This window comes from Mizuhopecten yessoensis, unplaced genomic scaffold (assembly GCF_002113885.1).
Source record: "Mizuhopecten yessoensis strain PY_sf001 unplaced genomic scaffold, ASM211388v2 scaffold8149, whole genome shotgun sequence".
In the NCBI taxonomy this organism is placed as follows: domain Eukaryota; kingdom Metazoa; phylum Mollusca; class Bivalvia; order Pectinida; family Pectinidae; genus Mizuhopecten; species Mizuhopecten yessoensis.
Genome location: NW_018407403.1, coordinates 829,204 through 853,336, shown reverse-complemented (window position 1 = coordinate 853,336; position 24,133 = coordinate 829,204). Strand labels below are relative to the sequence as shown.

Sequence of the window (24,133 nt, the reverse complement as noted above, 5' to 3'; positions counted from 1 at the left end):
AGGTAAATATTTAACTTTGTAAGTTTATAGATCAGTGGCCACTATTGATAGTTCGTAGATGTTTTACATTGTGCTTCCGAAAACCGTCATCATGACACATTGCAAATACTCGTACATGACTGGTTGATAACTTTTGGGGGATATTTTTAACCCCTTAACCGTTCTTTTTATTGTATCAACTAAAATATATAAATAAGATTGTAAATCTGATATCACTTTGGTGTCAAAGGAGTGGAGACATTTCACCTTCTTCTCTTGTTCACACAAGTCTTTATCATTTATTTCATTATCGTAATAATTTAACAACAGGTAAAGTATCAATCATTTCTTCAAATTTCAAATAATTTTAATGTTTTAATATTGGAGGATTGCTGTATAATCAGGGGAAATTCAATCTGTTAATTAGTGCTGTATTGTTGTTATTTTAAATAAGTAACAACATATTTAAAGGTTCTTAATCTGGCCACGCACGGATTTTATTCAAACTTTACAAATTTAATGTTCATGCGAAACCACTTCAGAAACCGGTATTATTATTTTAAAGTTTGTAAAAGAAAAGGCAGAAAGGACGTCTACCCCGATATTTGATGTCATAAGTTCACACAATCAGGATTGATTTTTGTAGATGTTTTAAATTATGATTGTGGGGACACTAAGCATTCCATTAATAGGTATTTTGTATGTTTTAAATCAATTATATAAAAATCAACTGGCTTACCATGACCACACTCCATTAAAAATATCAACCAAAAAAATCACATTTGAAAATTCGATGTCTATTTTTATAGGTTTTCTTAGATGTCTCATCTTCGTAAGACTTTTAGGGTAATGTTAACATTAGTAATTTTTTTAAATATGAATTGAGAACCGGGAACAGAGTCTATTAACATGTCTTATATACCTACCCCACTAACACAGACTGACTGAAAATGGACCTAGAGGACAACCTTGGAGGCAGCCACCTTTTGGTGCCATGCTATCATCATCGTCATACACAATCTTCTAACGCCATTGTTATCATTATCGTCACCAACAAAATATTGCAACAATCATAATCATCGTCATACACACTCATCTTGCAGCATTGTCATCATTATCATCAACAACAGTGTATCAAACCATATAAAGTATAAAACCAGCCAAACACCCTCCCAATCAGATATATATATATATATATTACAGTTCATGTTTATCCCACTGAAAGAGCACCAATGGTGACATGTTTGGGTGCCATTGTAGATTCTATTGACGTACAGGGAAAATTACTATGGTAAAACTAACAACAACACAACCAACTATAAGTAATTAAAGGTCAACGGGTTACCTATGAAACATTATACAATAAAATATATCCTGGAAATTTTGACAAGATTCAGGCTTAATTAAACAAATACGTTTTCTTTATATAATATTTCATAACTTGCAATGAATAGCGTCTTAATGCTTTTAGCTGAACAAAACATCAACCATCCATTAGATATAATGACATTTTAGAAGATGATGTCAAGGTATAATTTTGATTAAAAACCTTCAGGTAATGCCTGTCATTACTCAGGATTTTTTAAATATTTTTTATAACATACCTTTTTTGTACACGTCCTTTTTATCAGGTCATGAAGTCATTCCAACTCACTTAAAATAAGTCGAATGGTATGAATGATATATGCTAAGTTTGTTATCAGCAAAAACAGTAATTGAAATATTATTTTGCAGGCTTTCGAAATCGTCTGCTTTCTTTGTTAAGCAAAGAGTCAAATAACCGGTTTCTTGATTCTATACCGATGAAAACAACTTACTAAGCGAGTCAGTCAAGTCAACTGTCATAATAATATCGCGACATCATCAAGGGATTACGCTCACTTTTGCTCTCTGCACTCCTGAAATATGTCATAGCAAAACTGAAGGCACGCGGCAAGCTATTTGATTGGTATAAGGTGAAAAACCCTGACCAACCGCTACGCTGATACCTGTGCTTTGAAGATTACAGAGAAGTAAAACCCGACTCCAAACCCAGTCAATTTTACCGTTACGCAACCGACATATTCTTCTGATATACATCGAAGGATCAAACTCGTCTATTCCACAAGTTGGTGCACGCAGAGCCTTCGGTTTTGCAATAACATATTCCAGGGGTGCAGTGAGGGGAAAAGTGAGTGTAACCCCTGGAGTATCAAGGAGGGAAGTAAGAAGTATGGGTGATTTGTTTACTCATTCTAAACAAACGTAATATATTACAGTTTGATGGTGTTGTCAAGGATCAATTGCCATGGATCTTATTCCCTAATTAACATGTATGAAATAAGTTCCCTATTCCCTCTAAAACGTAAATCGCCTTCTTATTATGTGAAACTTATCTAGTTCTTAAGATAGATTTTTCGGTTAAGAATACTTATTGTTCAGCTCTTCCATGTTTCCTTCCATGTTTCCTTCCTTCATACCAAACACGGAAGGAAACTCTCGATTCTGCAGGGAGAGATGGGGCCTCATTATACAGCAGGTATATTCTTGTTGTTTCTTCAATGTCTCCTAAACCTGAAGACAAGGACGAAACCACTCGTTCGCCCAGGTGAGGAAGTAATGGGTTCTGTTCCCGGGGCGAGACATACCGACGTCCTTAAAAATGGTAACTCTCAGCATTTAGGGGAATCGCAACAACTGGTACACCCGTTGTCAGTATAATGTGACCGGGTGGCATGCTGGGCTGGGTGCCTTCGACATGTTTTTGTCAATGTAATAACCCCATAAAGACAGCATCACATGCGCCCTATCTCATGGAGGCAAATACACCGACGTAACTTCTTGACAGACACGTATACACAACACACATGGAGGCCTTAAATTACCTTAGCTTTTAAGTAACATCGTTTGAGCATACAGCTTGAGCTTAAGCATAAAGCCTAGGCCAGATTTTATAATATAATGATCATGATAAAAATAAAAATCCTTATCTATCTTCGAATCATTCTTAATGCAAGTTCCTAAAAGTACGTACTTTGCCCTATATACTTATCAGTGTTGAGTTTCAGTTATCACTATAATAGACGTTCGTCACGATCCATTGTACCAGATCTCTATCAACAGTCCATGATGAAGTTGTATTTAGTGCTTTGTTTGATTATAATCGGGCCCTGGGTGTCATCTGCAGATCCTGATATGCTAGAACTTCAACGGGATCTCGTTGAGCAGAAACAACGCATTGAGGTGTTAGAGAAGGAATGGCGCCACCACAACAATCCAGGTTTGTTTTTTTAATTTCAAAAAATGTCGGCATAAACGGCCTTAACTGTTGATATGTCGTTCAGTAATACATAACCAACGAACAACCATAACATGTCCATTGATACCGTTGATTAATGATAACGTAAGTAATAAAGCGTGTTTTATCACAACGATGCTATCGGAGACCTTTCTCAGTGTAGCATATTATGGATTTTTTCTAAAATAATTTCAATTACGATGCTCATTTTTGTCTTTTGTTGTTATCTTAGTTCATATGATATAATTGAATATATGTCACAAACCAAACCTTTTCATCATCCTATGCCTTTACCCAGTGTCCGATCTCTTCCATTATGCTGGCATTATTTCATTTTAAACAACCACTAAAAATACGAAGAAGATAGTACGTCGACTTGATAGCCAGTCAAAATAAAATATCTAAATGCACTACATGGTTATTTCGTCCATTTAGCTCTAATTAAGTTTAAATAAGTATAAACAAAGTAGACAGGGGATTAGCACAAGTTATAACAAATTATCAACGCATTCTCCCAGTATATATTTTAATGACATTACAATAATGACATTAAGTATATACAATCGTGAATACAATTGAGCTCAAAATATCTTGCTGGATTGAATAAAGTGTTTTTGTTAAGGTCTACGTAAAATTGTGAATTGCCAAATTATCCAAGTTAGTTTTTAACCAGAGCGCGTCTTTCGTTTGTAAAAAGGGAACATTCCAAAAAGTAATGAAAAACATTCTCACAAAGATGAACACAACTACACGCTGCACTCTCAACCATGTTAACTCTGAAGGGGTCGTAATTAAGGGAACTGCACTAGTGTCTGAGCTTAGTATGCAAAATATTAAGTTTACAATTTCTGAATTTAACGTAAACAGGTTGAATTAACTAAATAGTTGATGTTATATAGGATTTGAATGAAATCATAAAGGACAAGGATCAAACCGAACTTTCCGATTATTCCATCAATGAAGAGTAGAAGGTGTAAAAGGAGAGTTAGTAAGAAATGTTTTCAGTGGTACTACAGCAAGACCAGCAGGAAACACCACTGCATATGTATGGCCCTTTGATTTCAATTTTCATTTAGATAAGAGGTGTGGCTAATAAAAGGAATAGTATCCCATTTAAACGTCTACTGTTTTAATGATGCAGACGTAAAATATTTACATGTGGAAGTTTGATATCTTTGGGGAGTGGAGGAGGCCGAATACACCAACATAGTGCATCCAGCACACACATTACCAATACAGTCGTCTCCATAAATAATTTTCAGTATAATGTAATCGGTCGGCATGGTATTTCAGTGAGGTAGCACTATAAATTAGGCATGAGAACAGTTCCAGTACAAGGAGGCAAATACATCAACATACCTACCTCCACAATACATACACATGCACGCATATACACAACATACGTAGAGGCACGTCCTTAAATGACATTAACTGTTGATATGATGCAAAACCCAAAAGACAAATACCTTTCCCTGTCGAAATGTGTTTTGTCTCTTTGTTGCAGCAGTTACTTCAGTCCTGACAGAACTACTCACCAAGCGTAATGCTGACGGCTACGACACCATAGCCTTTAGTGCGACACTTGGCGTGCCTTTTGACAGCAGCGGTCATAACAATCCTATCCCCTTCGACGCAGTGAAAACCAATGAGGGAAACGGGTACTCGCCGACAACAGGCGTTTTCATAGCCCCTAGAAACGGTATTTATATGCTCTTCGCCTCGGTGACTGTCAATGGGGACGACGGTGTGCATGCGCAATTACAGAAGAATGGACTGACCCAGTGCGCATGTGTTTCAACGCACTACGCATCGGGCTCATGCATGGTAATCATCCCCCTTGATGTCGGAGATAAGGTTTGGGTCAAGGAAGTATATGGTACCCATGTGCGAGCAGAACATTTGACCACCTTTAATGGAATGCTTGTCATTTAGACAAAACAGTTGTCTGTTCTCCGGAGTAAAGTTTGGTTTTGTGTATATTTTACATTTTGTTTCATTTCAAAAGAATTGAAATACTCGCTGGTGTGGCAACACTGCTTCCGCGCACAGGTGATCAGGTTACAATATGTGATATAATTAGGTATCACATCACTGTCATAAAAATAATTGGGTTCTAGAAAATATACATACATGTATAACATTACTTGTTAACGTATTGCACCCCACTAGATATCGCACCCCCTTATATTCTAGAACCCAATTATTTATTATTTCAGTGATGTGCGATACCTAAATATATCACATATATTCCAGAACCCGAGCACCTGTGTTTTAGCGAAATATATCAACGGATGCCGTTATTTATGTTATTTACCCCAGCAGCACACCCAGAGAAAGAATGGACCATCTGCGGTATCCACCGCCTGTTACCGCAGGATTCAATCTGATATGGGGTCCCCTGCCGAATCGGTAGTTTTCTTCTGTGTCTAACGCTTGGAAACACAGTACAGACAAAGCTGATCTGCTTCATGTATCCCCATTGCAGTATTTGGGATCTGTTTTTTTCCTTTTCCCATGTATCCGATCTTTCATGTTTTCAGTTGCGTCTCCTAAGACACACGTCGTCATCTGTTGCGGGGACGTCATCCTCGATAATCCGGGGGTAGCCCGAGTTTCATCTGTTCCTGACACCAGACTAAGACATTTTGACAGAAAGATGACTGATGTCAATTTTCAAAATGTCCAAAATGTCTTAGTCTGGTGTCAGAGCCAGATGACACTCGGGCTACTCCAGGGATTAAACTCACCTGATCTATCTGCACCCTTAGAATATGTCATAGCAAAATTGGATGCACGCGGCTAGCTATTTGATTGCTTCCATGTAAAGCAACTGAACAATCACTAGGCTGATACCTGTCCTTTGAAGATGACAGAGGAGCTTCACCCGACTTCAAAACCAGTCAATTTTACCGTTAGGCGACCACGAGATTCTATTAATATACATCAAACGAACAAACTGCTAACATTTTTTCCTATCTTATCCACAAGATGGCGCAGATACGAAATTCCATTTTACTATGACATATTCCAGGGATGTGGCATCCTCGATATCCAGGGGTTACGCTAACTTTCGCTCTCTACACCCCTGGAATATGTCAGAGCAAAATTGAAGGCTCAGTGTGCGCCACCTTGTTGATGAGACAAGAAGACTAGTTCGATCATTTGATGAACATCAAAAGAATCTCGCGGTCGCGTAACAGTAAAAATTGACAGGCATTGAAGTCGGGCGTCTCTTTGTAATCGTCAAAGAACAGGTATCAGCCTAGCGATTAGGCAGGTTTTTGACCTGTGACCAATCAAACAGCTTTCTTCGTGCCTTCAATTATGCTAAGACATATTCCAGGGTGCAGAGAGCGAAAGTGAGCGAACCACCTGGAATACTATGTAAAGCCCAAAAAAGGTGAATGTCATCGCAGTTATAGAGAAAACTGCATAGACGAGGTGGTCCTTGCCCGTCTCCGTATGTGCCATTCACACATTACTCATTCTTATTTATTGAAACGCAAGGACCAATCTCAATTTCTTTCATGTCACGAACTTTTTTCAATAAAGCACTTGTTAGATTACATTGACTTTCAGGTAACACGAGAATTTTTTTATTAACAAATCTCTCTTCGAAACGGTAAATATCACAACAATTCTAACCTGCCTGAATACTGTTGGTCTTTTTAACAAGATATAACTGAAGTGCCAAGACTCTTGGCGTAATTCTTGTTCATTACTGAACCGATTTTTGTTCGGTGGCTACTATAGGCAAGTTAATTTTACAATCCTTCAGGTGATACAACTTTTGATAATATACATTACAAGTTCGATGTGAAAGTGGTGGTTTGACCTAACCCAACTCAGGTCAGCACATCAGAAGGTGGAGATTACAACTTACCTGCTATTGACTGGGGTAATAATTCCATCACAAGTAGCCAGGTACCAGCAACAACTAACCGGTCCTACCTGCAACTATCAGCGGACTTGGACATTCAGCAGGTGGTAGACAAACCGACGAGAGGTGTAAACATTAGATGTCCTATTCACCACCCACCCGGTCCCCACGAATACATTTTTAAGATGCAAAACATTGCCCCCACCCCCACCCCTACTAGGTAACACTGATTATGATATTGTTATGATTGACAGGACAACCGACATTGTTCTTCGTAAACCAGCCAGAAAAAAAATCTTCCTATGAATATAAATTTATGAAAATAACACATGTTTTGCTTGCTTTTACTATTTTGACTAAGAAACTCCACAAACACACATTCATACTTAATTCAAAGTTACTCTATCTCTGTCTGATCAAACTTTTTTATACACTATATTAAAACCATATTCTGTATATATATATATATATTATAAATCAGAAAAATGATCCTTACGAACGAAGAAATATTATATATATATATGGCAGCTTTGCTTTTACAGTGAAACTTATGGCTGTCTTTTTTTAAATGCAACTCTACAAACATTTTCTCCAGTAACCCATTTTTACGAAAGCATTTTTAAACTACAAACATACATATCTTTATAGAGGCTGAGGCGGGAGGAGGAAGTGGCCACATGTACATATTTGTTTTCCGACTTCATCTAGGCTTTGAATATCAGGCCAACACTAATCAAATACAGCCACGAATCCCTTTGTCCCGTAATCTATCCTAACTAATACAGCAACTTATCCCTTTGTCCCGTTATTCATCCTAACTTATACAGCCACTAATCACTTTGTCCAGTAATTCATCCTAACTAATAAGCCACTAATCCCTTTATCCAGTAATCCATCCTAACTAATCCCTTTGTCCCGTAATTCATCCTCACTAATACAGCCACTAATCCCTTTGTCCCGTAATCTATCCTAATACAGCCACTTACCCTTTTGTCCCGTAATCCATCCTAACTAATACAGCCACTAATCCCTTTGTCCCGTAATCCTTCCTAACTAATACAGCCATTTATCCCTTTGTCCCGTAATCCATTCTAACTAATACAGTCACTAATCTCTTTGTCCCGTAATCCATCCTAACTAATACAGCCACTAATCCCTTTGTCCCATAATCCATCCTAACTAATACAGCCACCAATCCCTTTGTCCCGTAATCCATCCTAACTAATACAGCCACTTATCCCTTTGTCCCGTACTCCATCCTAACTAATACAGCCACTAATCCCTTTGTCCAGTAATCCATCCTAACTAATACAGCCACTTATCCCTTTGTCCCGTAATCCATCCTAACTAATACAGCCCCTTATCCCTTTGTCCCGTAATCCATCCTAACAAATACAGCCACTAATCCCTTTGTCCCGTAATCCATCCTAACTAAAACAGCCACTAATCCCTTTGTCCCGTATTCCATCCTAACTAATACAGCCACTTATCCCTTTGTCCCGTAATCCATCCTAACGAATACAGCCACTAATCCCTTTGTCCCGTAATCCTTCCTAACTAATACAGCCACTAATACCTTTATCCTGTAATCCTTCCTAACTAATACAGCCACTAATACCTTCGTCCAGTAATCCATCCTAACTAATACAGCCACTAATCCCTTTGTCCAGTAATCCATCCTAACTAATACAGCCACTTATCCCTTTGTCCCGTAATCCATCCTAACTAATACAGCCACTAATACCTTTGTCCAGTAATCCTTCCTAACTAATACAGCCACTTATCCCTTTGTCCCGTAATCCATCCTAACTAATACAGCCACTAATCCCTTTGTCCCGTAATCCTTCCTAACTAATACAGCCACTATTACCTTCGTCAAGTAATCCATCCTACTAATACAGTCACTAATCCCTTTGTCCCGTAATCCATTCTAACTAATACAGCCACTAATACCTTCGTCCAGTAATCCATCCTAACTAATACAGCCACTAATCCCTTTGTCCAGTAATCCATCCTAACTAATACAGCCACCAATCCCTTTGTCCCATAATCCTTCCTAACTAATACAGCCACTATTACCTTTGTCCCGTAATCCATTCTAACTAATACAGTCACTAATCCCTTTGTCCCGTAATCCATCCTAACTAAAACAGCCACTAATCCCTTTGTCCCGTAATCCATCCTAACTATTACAGCCACTTATCCCTTTGTCCCGTAATCCATCCTAACTATTACAGCCACTTATCCCTTTGCCCCGTAATCCATCCTAACTAATACAGCCACTTATCCCTTTGTCCCGTAATCCATCCTAACTAATACAGCCACTAACCCCCTTTGTCCCGTAATCCTTCCTAACTAATACAGCCACTAATCTCTTTGTCCCGTAATCCACCCTAACTAATACAGCCACTTATCACTTTGTCCCACAATCCATCCTAATTAATACAGCCACTTATCACTTTGTCCCACAATCCATCCTAATTAATCCAACCATCGCAATCCTTTTGTCCAACTTCCATACTAATTAATCGAACCACTTATTTTGTCCAGCTACTTGCGTTTTGTCCGACAATCAATCCTTCTTAATCTAGCTACAAAATATTATTTTCCACTATTCATCCTAACTAATCCAGCCACCCCAATCCCTTTGTCAAACTTTCCATCCTATTTATCCCACCCCAATCCTTTTGTTCAACTTTCCATCCTATTTAATCCCACCCCAATCCTTTGTCAAACTTTCCATCCTATTTAATCCCACCCCAATCCTTTGTCAAACTTTCCATCCTATTTAATCCCACCCCAATCCTTTTGTCCAACTTTCCACCCTTTAATATTTACATGTAGTGGATAAGAAAACGTTAACAGCGAGCACTCAGATAGCTTGGTTTCGCATATATCTAGAAATCATGCAGAGCTATCATCCCCATACAAAAGCTCCGACTGATAGAAGTACAAACACACTGGTATGGCTAGATATCTCAACAATGATTATCTTTGATCAAGGGGAGACAACTGCTTCTCCAGACTAGTCAAACATTTACAGTTATCTGTTCCCGGTTTGAACTTATAACAACCAAAATTTAAAAATGACAGTGTTAATTTTTATTAAAACCTTTTTTGGAATTGGGCCCGGGTTTTACAATTGGGGGAAAAAGCGTTGAGTGAGCATACATGTACTTTCATTTGGTTTGAACAGCTATGGTCATTTAAGGATGTGCCAGGTTTTGGTGGTGGAGGAAAGCCAGAGTTGCCGGAGTTCCTGCAGAAAAACCACAAACCAACGGCTAGTACCTGGTGAATGGCGACTGCCCCACATAGGTCTCAAACCTGCGACCCAGTGGTGGAGGGCTACTAGTGGTAGCAGAATGTCAGACACCTTCACCACTTGGGCACCGTCGCCCCTGTACTTTCAGTCATCACTAAATTCTTAACAGATGTGTTACGCTATCTTCAATAACATTCATCAGTTTGGAAATATGTAATATCAAAGTTTTATTTTATACACAATACAAATCACTCACAAGGTCAAAGGTTGACAAAAGGACCATGTGATCTTGAATTGCTGCGACATGTTTATGATATACATTGGTAAAATTTAAACCTTAATACATACAATTTTAATCATTTTGCCTATCCATAACATCTACTTTAATAAAAACAAAAGGATATTTGTACATCATTGTGCTCAAATCTAAGCTTAAATATATCATTAAAGGTATTGTTTTCAAAACTGCATGCATTTCAGAAACAAATGTATGTTCATTTTTCACAAACATTTCAACCCATTTGATTTGAACTCGTGATCACCAAAATACCAAATGATCACGTGTACCAGTGTGTGACCCAAATAAATTCTAAACCTTACAAATTACATCCTTATCCTCACACATGTGAGTCAAAGTATTGATGTCTCTAAATATTTTGCAAAGTTTGAAACATTGAAGTTTGACTGTAACTAGTATTTGATCGAAATAAACTCTAAAACTAATTAACAAATTACAACCTGTAACTCGTACACAATTATACACTTCACACATTGTTTTTTATTGTATATACTGCAAGAATGAAAGTTATAGGGGTGTCGAATTGCAGGATTTGCTTTTGCATTGAATAAATTGGCACAAAAATATCCACAATGTTAACCTCTCCCTCCATAGCAATTTTCACTTTACAAGTATAAGAATATAACAACATTATTCATTAAAAATGCAACAAAATTGAATTAAAAAATGAAATTCACACACAACTCATTTGAAACGGTACAGATATACATGTGAAAGTATTCAGTATTCTTTTCCATAATGCTGTAATTCTGAACAGAATGCAGTTTAAAACTTACATGTTTTGTAAATTTTGACAATCAATTCAAACCAAAATTTTCCTCATATTTATCTGATTTCCAATAAATGGAACAGCCAACAGCATCTATCATCCAGCTTTTTTCAATGTTATTTTATGAATTTCAATACTTACAATTGCACATGTGTATTTTTTATTATTAATTTTGAAAATCAATTCATACCAAGATTTCATATTTAAAATAAACAATATTCAATAAATGGAACAGCCTGTGTTATTTTTACGGTGACTCTAGTATAATGGACATGAGACTGACAGCTGACTTTGCATTGGTAGATTTACTTGGTGACAATAAAGGGCAATGTAAATATACAATGCATAATTTAAAATTCTGAGTATTTCAACCTTTATCGTTTCTTATTCAAACATCATTCACAATATTTCTTGTCCAACAATTATTGATGAATTACGAGTTAACTTTATCAATTATTAGCGCAGGGATTGATCTTCACATAAATAATACATGTACTTTTAAATTTTGAATTTTTCCTGAAAAATTTAGTATAATCACCTGATTTTTACTTAAAATCCGTAAAACATCATTGGATCCAGTATTCACTACATGTGTATTTAAATAAATCAATTGTTATGTTATATTTAGCAAAAATATATCTAGAATTCCTTTACATTTGCTGATTATTAAATTATTCTTGGATACATGTACATGCAAGTTAAATAATTCTATACATCAATTTATCAAAATACTGTTTATTTATTAAAATCTCTCGGAATTTTTCAATTCAATTAGCATGGAGATATAAATATATCACTAAATAAACAGAAATATACTTATTTTTTTCAGGTATTCTATCTTTAAAAGTTTAAATAACCTGTTGGTCAATGTCGTTTTTTTTTTTATATATTGCTGATTTATAACCTTGGTGTCATTATAGATTCAAACAAAATCTGAATACAAAAAATAATAACATGATTATTATAATTCATAAGTATTTGTATACCGTAATACACATGTATACATGTGTACAACAACATAATTCAAACTTTGGCAACATGTCACAATACACAATAATAAATTTTGAAGTACACGACAATTGTACTGTCACCGTACATATTTAGCGGTACTTTTATTTTAGCACTATTTATGCTTTTTAAATATTGCGCTAAATTCTGACTACATCGTATTTGAGTTCCTGTATAATGTTTTCAATCACAGATCTTAATTCATCACTGCGCCAATCAGTTAAAATTTGATCATGTGCTAATACAAGTACACTTACAATCCTGACAATACACCCTACCATGAATACATAAATTTGTGGATTACTAGTACCCACTCAAACAGAAATTTGCTTGATATCAAACATGTAATTACTTCGTAGGCCTATGAAACTGCAGATGAAGATTACCCATGAAACTAAGGAAATCAAAATACCTGCGAAATTTAGCAATTTCACAGTGTCATAATAAAGTGTAACAACCTCAGTATTCCGTCTTTGCGTATTGCAGAGTTATCTTCTCTTAGGAGCAGATATTGATTGTTACATCACTTGTTCCTGAGAGTAACGTCATCAATTTTTGAGAAAACGACGTAATTTTCTCACACAAACCAATGACGTAACAATCAATACCTGCTCCCAAGAGAAGATAACTCTGCAATACGCAAAGACGGAATATCACTATCTATTTCATCTGGCACTTTTTCCCCTTCATTTTTTGAACTGTTTTGTTTCCCTTCATATACATGTATCAGCAAACTTCTTTATACTGCCAAAAAAACCTCTGACAAATATTGGCAGTATAGTGAAGCTTTTACCGTCAATGTTTGGGGGGACACATTCCTACTGGGTACATATAGAATAACATAAACGTAAATATGTATTTTCCAAAAAGGTTTCATATTTTTTAATTATAACGTACATTTATATGTAACTTCAGAGCAAACATTCAAGGCACCAACAAGCCTGAACTCTTATGTGATATAAAGTACTTGATACGAATATTCACTAAATTACATATAGATACAGCTTTGCTGTAACAACGAAATCCATTTATCAATGACACACTGTTGTTGAAGTAAATATGTGTTACATGTATATGGACCTGAAAAAGATCTATATAATCACATATTCACTGAAAAAAGTCCAGTAATTGTTATATTGGATGCTGAAAAATTCTTAAATCATTAAACAAGATAGAATGTATAAGAAAACTGTCTTGGGAAAATACTGCATTTGGCAGAAAGTATTATGATGTTACAAATGAAATGATGTCACAAAGAGAATATTAACCTACTCTTTCTAAAAATAGTAACAGTGAGTCAATATAAAAACTTGCCAACCTCCACATGATTATGATACAACCAATGAGAATGTAGGAAAAATGTTTGTCACTAACATTTATACCTATTTGTTCATAAAAAGTTTCACACCACGGTGCGATTTTAATCAAAATAGTTAAAATAAAAAATAATCACATTAATTTTATGATCAAAATACTGTTTCATTACAAACACACTTCAATCTTACACCACAGTTTTACTTTATAAAAATAAAATCACTATAGCTAAATATTAGGTAGAGAAAATACTGACAGCATTAATTACAAATTTTATACCAGACATTTTTTCTGTCAAATCAATTTGCCTTATGAAAAAACTGTTAAATCAAAAAAAAAATTATGATAATAATTTTACTCAATACCGATACATTTTTCTTCCATTCCATAACCGATTTTCAGCTTTCAGCTTACATTAGTGAAATACTGTTCTTTTAAAAAAAGTACCACTATACCATTTATATAAAATAATATATATCTTTGAAAAAATTGGTTGGCTATTATACACCCATATAAAGAAAAGAAAGTGACATTAACGGAATAACAGTGACATGATAATAAGCTATGTGTTGAATTGTTATGAAAATATCACAAGACAACAGCCAATCACATGATTCCTCTGGACCAGTATTCTATCATCAATTATCTCCAACAAAGTTTAAATTTTAGAAGGTGCAGATGTCTTCAGTCAGGCCATTCACAGAATTCTGCAAGTATGCCATGTGTGGCTTTGATATTGACCCTGAAATGAAAAAAAATATTATGGCAACAAGTAAAATCTATAATTTAAACACAGGTAGCTTGATTAACTAGGTTACAACGACAATTACACGTCCATCACATGTTGAATGAGCAGCTGTTTGCATTGTTGAAATATATGGAATACTTGTGAGTAATTGATGTTAAAGGAGCTATAATTCAACATACCTGGTAGATCATTGAGTGCAATAAAACATCTTGGAATGCATGTTGTATTACATTAATGAAACCAAGGGGAATAACTCTATTAATTATGGTCAGATAATTGTGATTACACTCGCTGCACTGATTCAGGGGGTGTAACTCCAATAATTATGTATGATAAGACAATAGCGATTGTCCTGGCTTAGGAAGTTTGAAGTTAATCTATTGAAAATAAGTGAGTTATAGACCATACACTGTTTCAGCAATTGAATAAACGGCCATAACTCAGGAAAGTTACAGACATAATGGTGGGTTATCCAACTTGGCCGAGCTTTCATGGTAATTTACCTTCCTATAAGGTTTGAAAGTAATACGTTGAAAATTACTCGAGATATCGAGCTGACACTGTTTCAGCAACTGAACAAAGTGACATAACACTGTCAATTATAGTCAAATACTGGTGGTTATCGAATTTGTTTGAGCTTTGGCAGTTATCAACCTGCCTATGCAGTTTCAAGTTAATCCATTGAAAATTACTTGAAATATCAGTGAACACAGTGTGTGCTCATCCACCCGACACTTACATGATAACATTATACGTTCCCTCTTTTGAAGGGTGCTTAAAAAGTGTATGACTTTAATTTAAAGAGGAACATTACTTAACCCTTTCACCACTATAGACCATAATGTACTCATCCATATCAATGCATGGTAGAATCTACTGAAGTAACATAGGGGTGAAAGGGTTAAGGATCCCTGTACCACTGCGAACAATTTTAACAACTCCTTGGAAACTGCTTTTACAGGCATGACTATAGCTTTGATAATAATAAAACTATTACTCTAACCGCTTGTGCTACAATGTCAATGGAAGTGCTCTGGCCAAACTGGGCTACAGTTGTATATCTAAAACGAAATTAAGGGGAGGTTGCAGTATTTACAAACAACCACAGTGCAGTGGGAGAGGGATCCTTAATTTAAAGTAGAACATTTTCTAGATGTAAGACCTGAAAAAACCCTGTAAAAGCTGTGACATTTAACACAACCAACAGGAAGGTTTAAACCATCAAAGGGAATTACCAGAGGTTTTACTGAGGGAAACAAATATATACTAAAAAAAATACATTTTTTTAAAAAAATGATTACGAAAATACATGTACATTTTAGATACATAATATTGTATAAAAAAAACAAAAAATGTCATTATCTAGATAACAATTTTTAAAACTGGTCAATGAAATTCCAAATCCCAAATAAATTTATCCTCAATGATTCTTGTTTACAGTAATTATCTACCATACTGTATTTAACTATGTGACCTTTTGAGTTGACCTGGAAATGCCTGCATATGGCTTCGTTTATAACTGTACTCGACCTGTTAGGTTTGACTGTAGTTTGACCTACATGACCTGACCTGTTGGGTTTGACTGAAGTTTGACCTACATGACCTGACCTGTTGGGTTTGACTGTAGCTTGACCTACATAGCCTGACCTGTTTGGTTTGACTGTAGTTTGACCTACATAGCCCAACCTGTTTGGTTTGACCGTAATTTGACCTACATAGCCCGACTGGATGGTTTGACCGTAGTTTGAACTACATGTCCCGACCTGTTTGGTTTGACTGTAGTTTGACCTACATGGCCCGACCGGATGGTTTGACTGTAGTTTGACCTACAAGGCACGACCTGTTTGGTTTGACCATCTTGGTTAACCTGTATAGATCAGCCATGTTGGTCAAACTGACATCTAGTTTGACCTCTATGTACATGTTTAACCTTTTGGTTTTAATTCTTTTCCGTGACCTTTATCCTGAATTTTACCACCATAGCTTGAACTGTATGATCTGACCTTCATGATTTAATTTAACCCATAAGACTAGACTGTTTTGACTTTATTTGAACTCTATGGTAATTAGACTTGTATTATATGACATCTGTGATTTGACCTCTATGGTTTGACCTCTATGGTTTTATCACTATGGCTAGATATCTGTGATTTGACCTCTTAAGTTTGACCTCTATGGTTTTATCACTATGGCTAGACATCTGTGTGATTTGACCTCTATAGTTTGACCTTTATGTTTTTATCACTATGGCTAGACATCTGTGTGATTTGACCTCTATAGTTTGACCTCTATTGTTTACCACTATGGCTAGACATCTGTGTAATTTGACCTCTATAGTTTGACCTCTGTGGTTTTACCTCTATGGTTTACCTTCACAGTTTATTCCAGATGTTTACCACCAAGATGACTTTTTCTTTGCCTGAGGTTCCTCGCCTGGGACCTTGACATCGACCTTGAACCAAGCGTTACTAAGGACACCCCTCAGGTTCCAGATTCCATCAACATTGTCGGGCTGTACATTGTAAGAGGAGTCAACAGCCTTGCATCTTATTTCCACATCCCTTGTGTCTGCAGGCAATGGAATGGTCGTTTCCCATAGCGTCCATGCATATGTCTTGTACAATGGCTGGTCCGGTTGTTTCAGCTCTGCAGAATGCCAGGTCTTTCCTCCATCTGTTGTCACGTCTACTCTGACGATGCCACGACCGCCTCCGCTCCATGCGTAACCTTTGACCGTTACTTCGTTTGCACCTTCTTCTAGACTTGTTCCATTTACCGGCTCGCAGATGGCACTGTTGACAGGAAGCTCCTGAATGGCGGGAACCGTACTGAAATCAACGTTATGCCAATCAATGGATGCGTGGAATCCTTTGTAATCTTTCTGTTGCCAATGGCAATCACTTTCCTTTTTTGACAGTAATATTTTGTGCAACCATTTAACCTGTCTTGCTCCTACGATTCCGGGAAGAATGACTCGCACGGGATAGCCGTGGTCCCGGGGAATGTCCTCTCCATTCATTTCATAAGCAATAATAATGTCCCTCTTGAGGCGTCGAGCAAGTTCGATCGGGATTGATGCTCCGTATTTTGAGCCTGTTGGGTCCTGATCCAAACCGTCAAAAATGATGTGATCGCAATCAACATAGTCTATATCAATCCCGGAATACTTCAACAAATCGTCAAGACATACCCCGGACCATTCTGCGTTACTAATGGCAGCTGCACCCCAGTTTAATCCCTTCACAGGTTTGATCTTGACCATTTCGCTCCGTCTGTTTCCAGCACATTGTACAATGGAGGCTACAGATTTCTTCTGAAAGCGATTCTTCAACTCACTGAGGTTTAAACTCTTTGTTCGAGATGCTCCATCAATTCCAACTTCTAGCTTGTACGTCTTTGGATCCACGTCTGGAACAGGAAGGTGGTTACGTACAAAAAACAGGTCATTCGGCGTGAGGAAGTTGTCAGGGAGGAGCTGGAGAGGAGGTTCAGCATTGAAAGGGGTTGATGAACTTGGCTTCAAGGCGGGGTGTCGTTTAGGATCATTTGCGTACGGATTGCTTGCATCACGCTCCTCCTCTTCGGGGACTTCTGTAATATTGCCGATACGAAGTTCTTCAAGCATTTCAAACACTTCTTTGTTTTTGTGTACAGCGTACATGCTCCAGAAAGGGTCCATGGCACCACCAGCGGCTAAAAGAATCTTACTCCCCCCTGGGTGGTTCGATACGAAATCTGTCACGTCATAAACTCCATTTTTGTAGGTCATCCAGATTCTTGTTTCTTTTGTCTTACGCTTACTGACGTCTGATAAAGTGTAGGTAGGTAAGTCGGGAACGATAGATCCTGGTTCACGCTCCTCGGATGATGCGGCAAGATGAGAGTCATTTTTGGATTTGGCTATTAATGTCAGACCTACAATGATAAATATAATACAATTTCATTAGTATAGCTAGTGACTTAATAGTTTTGTATCCAACATACAAACCTCTTTTTAGATACACTTAACAAATTCATTCTTGAGTGAAAGTAAGCCCCCTTTTCCAAATAACATGTATTAAAGAAAATTTCTTAATATGCATACGTTCAATAATTATAGGAACTTATATTTTTCTTTCATTTTTAAAGGTAATACATACACATACCAGTAATGCATTCCATTTAATTCACATCTGAACAAGTCATTTGAAAATTCTCATTAATTTCTGAGTTTTGCAATTCAATGATTTAATTTTCCTCCATTTCGATTAATGATCTGAAACCACTTGATAAATGAAATTAACTTCGGTTGTTTCCGTAAGTATTCAGGTGAGGGCGTGTCGGGTGGATGTCACGTGGTGTAGGGTATTTATAGGGAGCACACGCTAGGTGGATGTCACGTGGTGTAGGGTATTTATAGGGAGCATGCGCTAGGTGTATATAGTGGATTATACAGGTGTGGTTTCATCTGAATGTGACAGGGGAGGTAATCCACACACAAATTGTGACTGTAAATATACATGGATGTGCTAGTGTAGCTAGGCATTTAGAGGACTAATTATAATCAATGATCAGTTGATAATTGATCAGCAATCAATTTATTGCTGACAGAAATTGGATTGCTGGAGTAATACCCATGTACATATTGTAAAATTATTGAATTTAACAAATTTCCCACTTTCACTGAGCGAACTTGTTTCATGGATTTGGCAGATGTGTGTTATATTGACTAGAATAATACAAGAATCTAATACTCCTGTATGAGGTTGATTTAGAAATCTCAACTCCAGGGTTAACAGGGCTAGACAATAAGGGTATCCTGATAGTACTATAACCCAGTTGACAAGTCATAATTTGATATTACTATCATGTTGAATAACAGGATTTGTGTCAGGTGTTTATAGGGTAAGGTACGGGGACCCATTCCCAAATGAAAAATGACCCTGCATTTCCCCAATTTCTGTGTTTATTTTCCCGATCGGACTAAAAACATGTTTATACAAGTTTCCAGTTGTTATATATGTGCAACTTTCAAAGTATTACAATCCATGATGGAGCATTCAAAATACAATTTTTGCCAAACGCTAATGATATTTTCCCAAATCCTGCGCAGGGGCCCTTTCCCAAAATGCCTGGCAAGTCCCTCAATAATATTTGGTTTGTGGAATATGCACAAGGACTAGTCAAATTGGAAACTACTAGCCATGGAAACTACTAGCCGAACTGACTGGGATAAGATTTTTAAAGTTTAGCTCAAGAGTTTTTTCACTTAAGAAACAATACACTTCTAACTAGGAAATGGGAGAATTTGAATTTATAAAAAAATCATCTAAAGTCCTTGTGATGGTTAACAGATCTCCTGATGAACCTCTAATGAGGTGAAAGTACTAGGAAATTACTCTTTGTAAACTGTTAAGCCTGGTATATTTTTGTATGTTTATTGCAGTAGTTGTGTTAAACTGTTAATAAAGGATCCCTTTACCAAAAAGTGTAGAGAAATATTGGAAATTGTTCTTTCCGGCATGAACATATGGCTTTGATAAATCATTTTTGAAATGAAAACACCTTGTGGGACTTTTAAGTAGAAATAAAAAAATATCATCAACAACAATGTTTAGAGATTTGAACTTTGAATTTCAGATTTCTGAACCTTTGCTCTAATTATAGCCGATTGAGCTACCTAAACCTAAGTGTCCTGGCCCAATCAAGGGGAGATTTATCAGCGATTTTTTTACTTATTTTTCTAAAAAGGCTGTTGCCTTTAATATCGGGAATTTTACTGCGTGGACACAATGAATTGGAAATTTTACGGCATGGAACGGATTTATGATATTAGGGAAATTTTGTCTGATCCCGCTCAAACAACCTCATGTGTAAACAAAAAGGATAAAAATATCACATTTAATGCACATAGGAAAAAACACAGCACAGTCGGACAGGGATCCTTAAGCCATATTTGCCAACATATTTAGGAGGGAGACTCCCAAGTTTGGACCCTTACATTTAGTGTTTACCATCAGGGAATTTGGTTAACTGATTTCATTAGAAAGAACAACTCAAAATATGCCATTTTAAAGTGTTATTTTTTCTCTAGCCTCTACACAAATTTTATTTATGTTTTAATTTTGAGCATGCTGAATCTATCCCATGGAAATTACAAAAGTGAATTTTAAAGAAAAAAAGAAGACAAGAAATAAACATGTCATATAATTATATATGGAAATAATTAAAACATTTGACATTACATTTAGAGATATCAGACTAATGGGGACCCTGCACTCGGGGTGTATACATGTATCTGTACATGCATACATGTACATCAGAATATACCATGTAATGTAAATAAAGGTCAAGGCTCCAGTTTTCTAAGCCTGGTTAGCATAATCATAATAGACTAAAAAATTGATATAGTGTTTTAGATAAAGATTGAAATTAAAAAACTTTAAAATACACATAGAGATTCAGAATTAACCATATCAACCAGAAAAATACAAGTTTACAAACACTTCTCAAAAATTGCACTTTATTTTAAATTTCATGCATTTGTAAGCTTATCAAGTTTTGAACAGCCTCATGAAAAAACATAGGATATTTAAAAGTTATCAATCTTTATTTCATAAATATATCAGTTTAAACACGCACTTTGTAGCATATTATATCAGTCTTATGCAGAAGTGGTCATATGCTAATTCATATTTGTAGCAAACAAGTGAAAAATTGCTGCAGTACACCCGACATATCATCGTTAACCTTCGTTCAATAAATCGATCATAAACATACACTTTTGAGCATAGTACAACAGTATGTACTAGCAACAGTGGTAATGTTTTCACAATATTAATTAATACAAGTGAAATAACAGCAAGTGACCACAAATTGTATTGAATTTGTTTTATACTCCTTATATGTAACACTAACCAAATAAATCCCTGAAGTCAACCCCACTTTGGTAAAACCTATCACTGCTATAACAGCTGAACTGTTCACATGTTTTTTTCTATTCAAGTACAAGGAGCTTTGCTGATAAAAGACTCGACACCAACGGAATCTGTAGAGTAGGTAAACAGTTGAAGTCCTGTTAGTCGAGAAGACTGATATTACATGTCATCGTAAAATTATGCTTGTTACGTAACATTGTATTTTCGTTAAAGTTTTCGATATAATAACTCCACATACGGTGTCTTCATTAAAAGGTGGTTGCCGGCAATAGTAGCTTGCGATTCCTTAACTTTTAACCAGCATTTTTTTCAGAGAACAGAATTTGTTACCTACCTACCTACCCTAAATGTTTCTAACATGTTACAGGAAATGCATATATATATATATTTTTGTCTGGCCTAATATCTAGTCTCCTATGAAGCAATGCATAGAATTGTCTTTTCGTCAGAAGCTACCTTATCACAGCTTAATACAAAGGTGTCAGGTCGTTTCGGTAACAAGTTGTTTCAGTAACAAGTTGTTTCAGTAACAAGACAAAAGTTGTTACGGGACTTTTTCCGGGTTGTTTCAGGACATGTCAAAAGTCGTAAGTTTAAACAATCGATTGGATAAAAGTTATTACAACTTATCATAGCCTTCTCCCATCATACATTTATACATTTACCATTACATGATTTTAATAAAACATGAATAAAATAAAATATATATAATATTCTCACTGACCTAAATACACAACATAAAAACATCGTTCAAACTACATTGCTGGATGCGATGAATTGATTCATTTGTCGAAAATATAGTCTATGTGTTTCACGTTTTTACTTTCATGAAATTTAATTTCAATATAGCAAAAATAAAATGCTTAAAACATCGTTCGAATCATGGTTAACTCATTCGTCTCTTAATGTCAATAATGGAGAATATATAGTGAATTGAAAACATATCATTACAACATCAAACAAGGAATCACCCTATCAATAACGAAAGAAATTGAATGTTGAATTTCATAAGTTCCTCTAGATCTGTATTTAATAATGAGATTAGTTTCACCAGGTAACGACACACTGTCAATCGGGTAAATGTTGGTAGGTATCCCCTCAAGCTCTAGCAATCTGGTAACACTAATGATCCTAAGCATGGGTAAGTCGTGACTCAGGTCATAGTCTAAAACCATACTTGTTTATTTACAGGACTTTTTATGAAACAGGACTTTTTATGAATCGGGAGCGAAATGTAATTTATAAATGAAAATTTTATATGTCCCGAAACGACTTGATTTAAAGTCCCGAAAAATCTTGTGTCATGTCCTGAAACGACTTCTGGACTCCCGCAACGATTTGTTACCGAAATGACTAGCATTCAATACAAATAGATGGATGCCCTGGCCAGCAAGTCACTCTGCCATGGACTACACAATCAACTTGACATGTTACAGTTTAAAAGCAATTGTACTGTAGGTTGCTACACCTTGGTAACAGGAAAGAGTTATGTTCTTCCACCGGGGATAGAACCAGCGACCCCAAACTTCCTAGTCGGACACTCTACCACTGAGCCAAAGGGAAATTCCCTCTAGTGTGAAGCTAGAAGGTGACAGTAATCCTATGTACAGTTAAAACCTATCCACATGGAACATTAATAGCCTCAGCCTGTCAACTACAACAGAAAACCATTTACGGATGTCATTCAGATTCTAAAGTAGCGGCTGTATAATGTATGACTAACTTCAAAACCTGACCTCCGAACCATTTTTCATCCTCACCAATGCGCTGTATCTCCCATGGTTTTCTCCCCTACCACATACCGCCCTCCCCATTCCCTCCCCCAACAAGTTTATCTAAACCCCTACACTCTGTAAACATGCACGTGCAAGACATGTAAATCACCTAACTACACGTGCGTACTCCCNCCCCCCCCCCCCCCCCCCCCATTATCCTCAGATGACACAAGCGTACGTTACGTGTCAATTGGAAAAACACCTACCAACAAGCCCAGCTGCTGTACCCAATAAAGCAGCCGATTCCCTCCAGTTGTGATACCGTTGTTGTCCATTATTCGACGATGTCGTAAATGTCCTTGTCGCGAACGAGGAGTTCCAATCCTTGTTTAGAGCAACACCAGCAATCGGATGAATACGCCCTCGATACCCAGCTACCGCGGATTTTCGTATTCCTTGTTGCAAAATTCGAATAGTTGCCATGACGTTTACCGTGGAAACACCCTCCTTAAGAGATGTCTCTCCGCCGTATTTTCACCTGGGTGTCCTAAAAAACTGTAAACACACGAAACAGCGTTATTATCTGACCCAGTTTCTACGTGTTTAAGTCCCTGTCGCAAAACGCAGCCATGACCTCGATTTTTTGTTAGTTTGAGGCTCCAACAGGGCAGCCCTCAAATAGGGCTAAATAGTATTTTGCACAGTAAGCACTAACGTACCTAGACTTTCTCGAGTTCTTATGGCCTTGAACAGTGCATCATTTTCAGGTCAAATTAAGGTTAATTTTCGCTTTAAACTATTTGTATTTGTTCTTTTCAGTGACATTCATGTGATATCCATATGGAATAGTATGCATCAGCCTCTTTATGAGGCTTTCCAGATCATCTCCTTATCCAGTTAGAATAAATAAAACAAATAGATATAACTCAAATTTAAATATTTTGTTATCAAGATATTATAAAA

The 24,133-nt window shown here is 36.5% G+C and overlaps 2 protein-coding genes across 3 annotated transcripts; one reads left to right on the top strand and one right to left on the bottom strand.

The window, feature by feature from the left end:
- The first annotated feature begins 3,054 nt into the window (after positions 1-3,054).
- LOC110455140 (EMILIN-1-like) lies at positions 3,055-5,233 on the top strand. The gene is made up of 2 exons (XM_021505091.1): positions 3,055-3,238; positions 4,761-5,233. Exons 1-2 carry the CDS (start codon positions 3,085-3,087, stop codon positions 5,186-5,188), a joined length of 582 nt encoding a protein of 193 aa, XP_021360766.1. The 5' UTR covers positions 3,055-3,084; the 3' UTR covers positions 5,189-5,233.
- A 7,825-nt stretch (positions 5,234-13,058) lies between these two features.
- Positions 13,059-23,809, bottom strand: LOC110455170 (sulfite oxidase-like). 2 transcript variants are annotated; one of them, XM_021505144.1, is made up of 3 exons: positions 23,437-23,809; positions 16,896-18,453; positions 13,059-14,532 (listed from the first exon to the last, which is right to left on the bottom strand). In XM_021505144.1, exons 1-2 carry the CDS (start codon positions 23,651-23,653, stop codon positions 16,931-16,933), a joined length of 1,740 nt encoding a protein of 579 aa, XP_021360819.1. In that variant the 5' UTR covers positions 23,654-23,809; the 3' UTR covers positions 13,059-14,532; positions 16,896-16,930. The 2 variants fall into 2 exon arrangements, with proteins under 2 accessions (XP_021360819.1, XP_021360818.1); XM_021505143.1 differs by having other exon boundaries at positions 16,909-18,453.
- Between the last annotated feature and the right edge of the window lie 324 nt (positions 23,810-24,133).

Coding starts and splice junctions, on each gene's coding strand:
- LOC110455140 (XM_021505091.1), top strand. CDS start 3,085: ATGATGAAGTTGTATTTAGTGCTTTGTTTGATTATAATCGGGCCCTGG. Junction 3,239..4,760: donor GCGCCACCACAACAATCCAG/GTTTGTTTTTTT, acceptor TCTTTGTTGCAG/CAGTTACTTCAGTCCTGACA.
- LOC110455170 (XM_021505144.1), bottom strand. CDS start 23,653: ATGGCAACTATTCGAATTTTGCAACAAGGAATACGAAAATCCGCGGTA. Junction 18,454..23,436: donor TACAGCAGCTGGGCTTGTTG/GTAGGTGTTTTT, acceptor TTATCATTGTAG/GTCTGACATTAATAGCCAAA.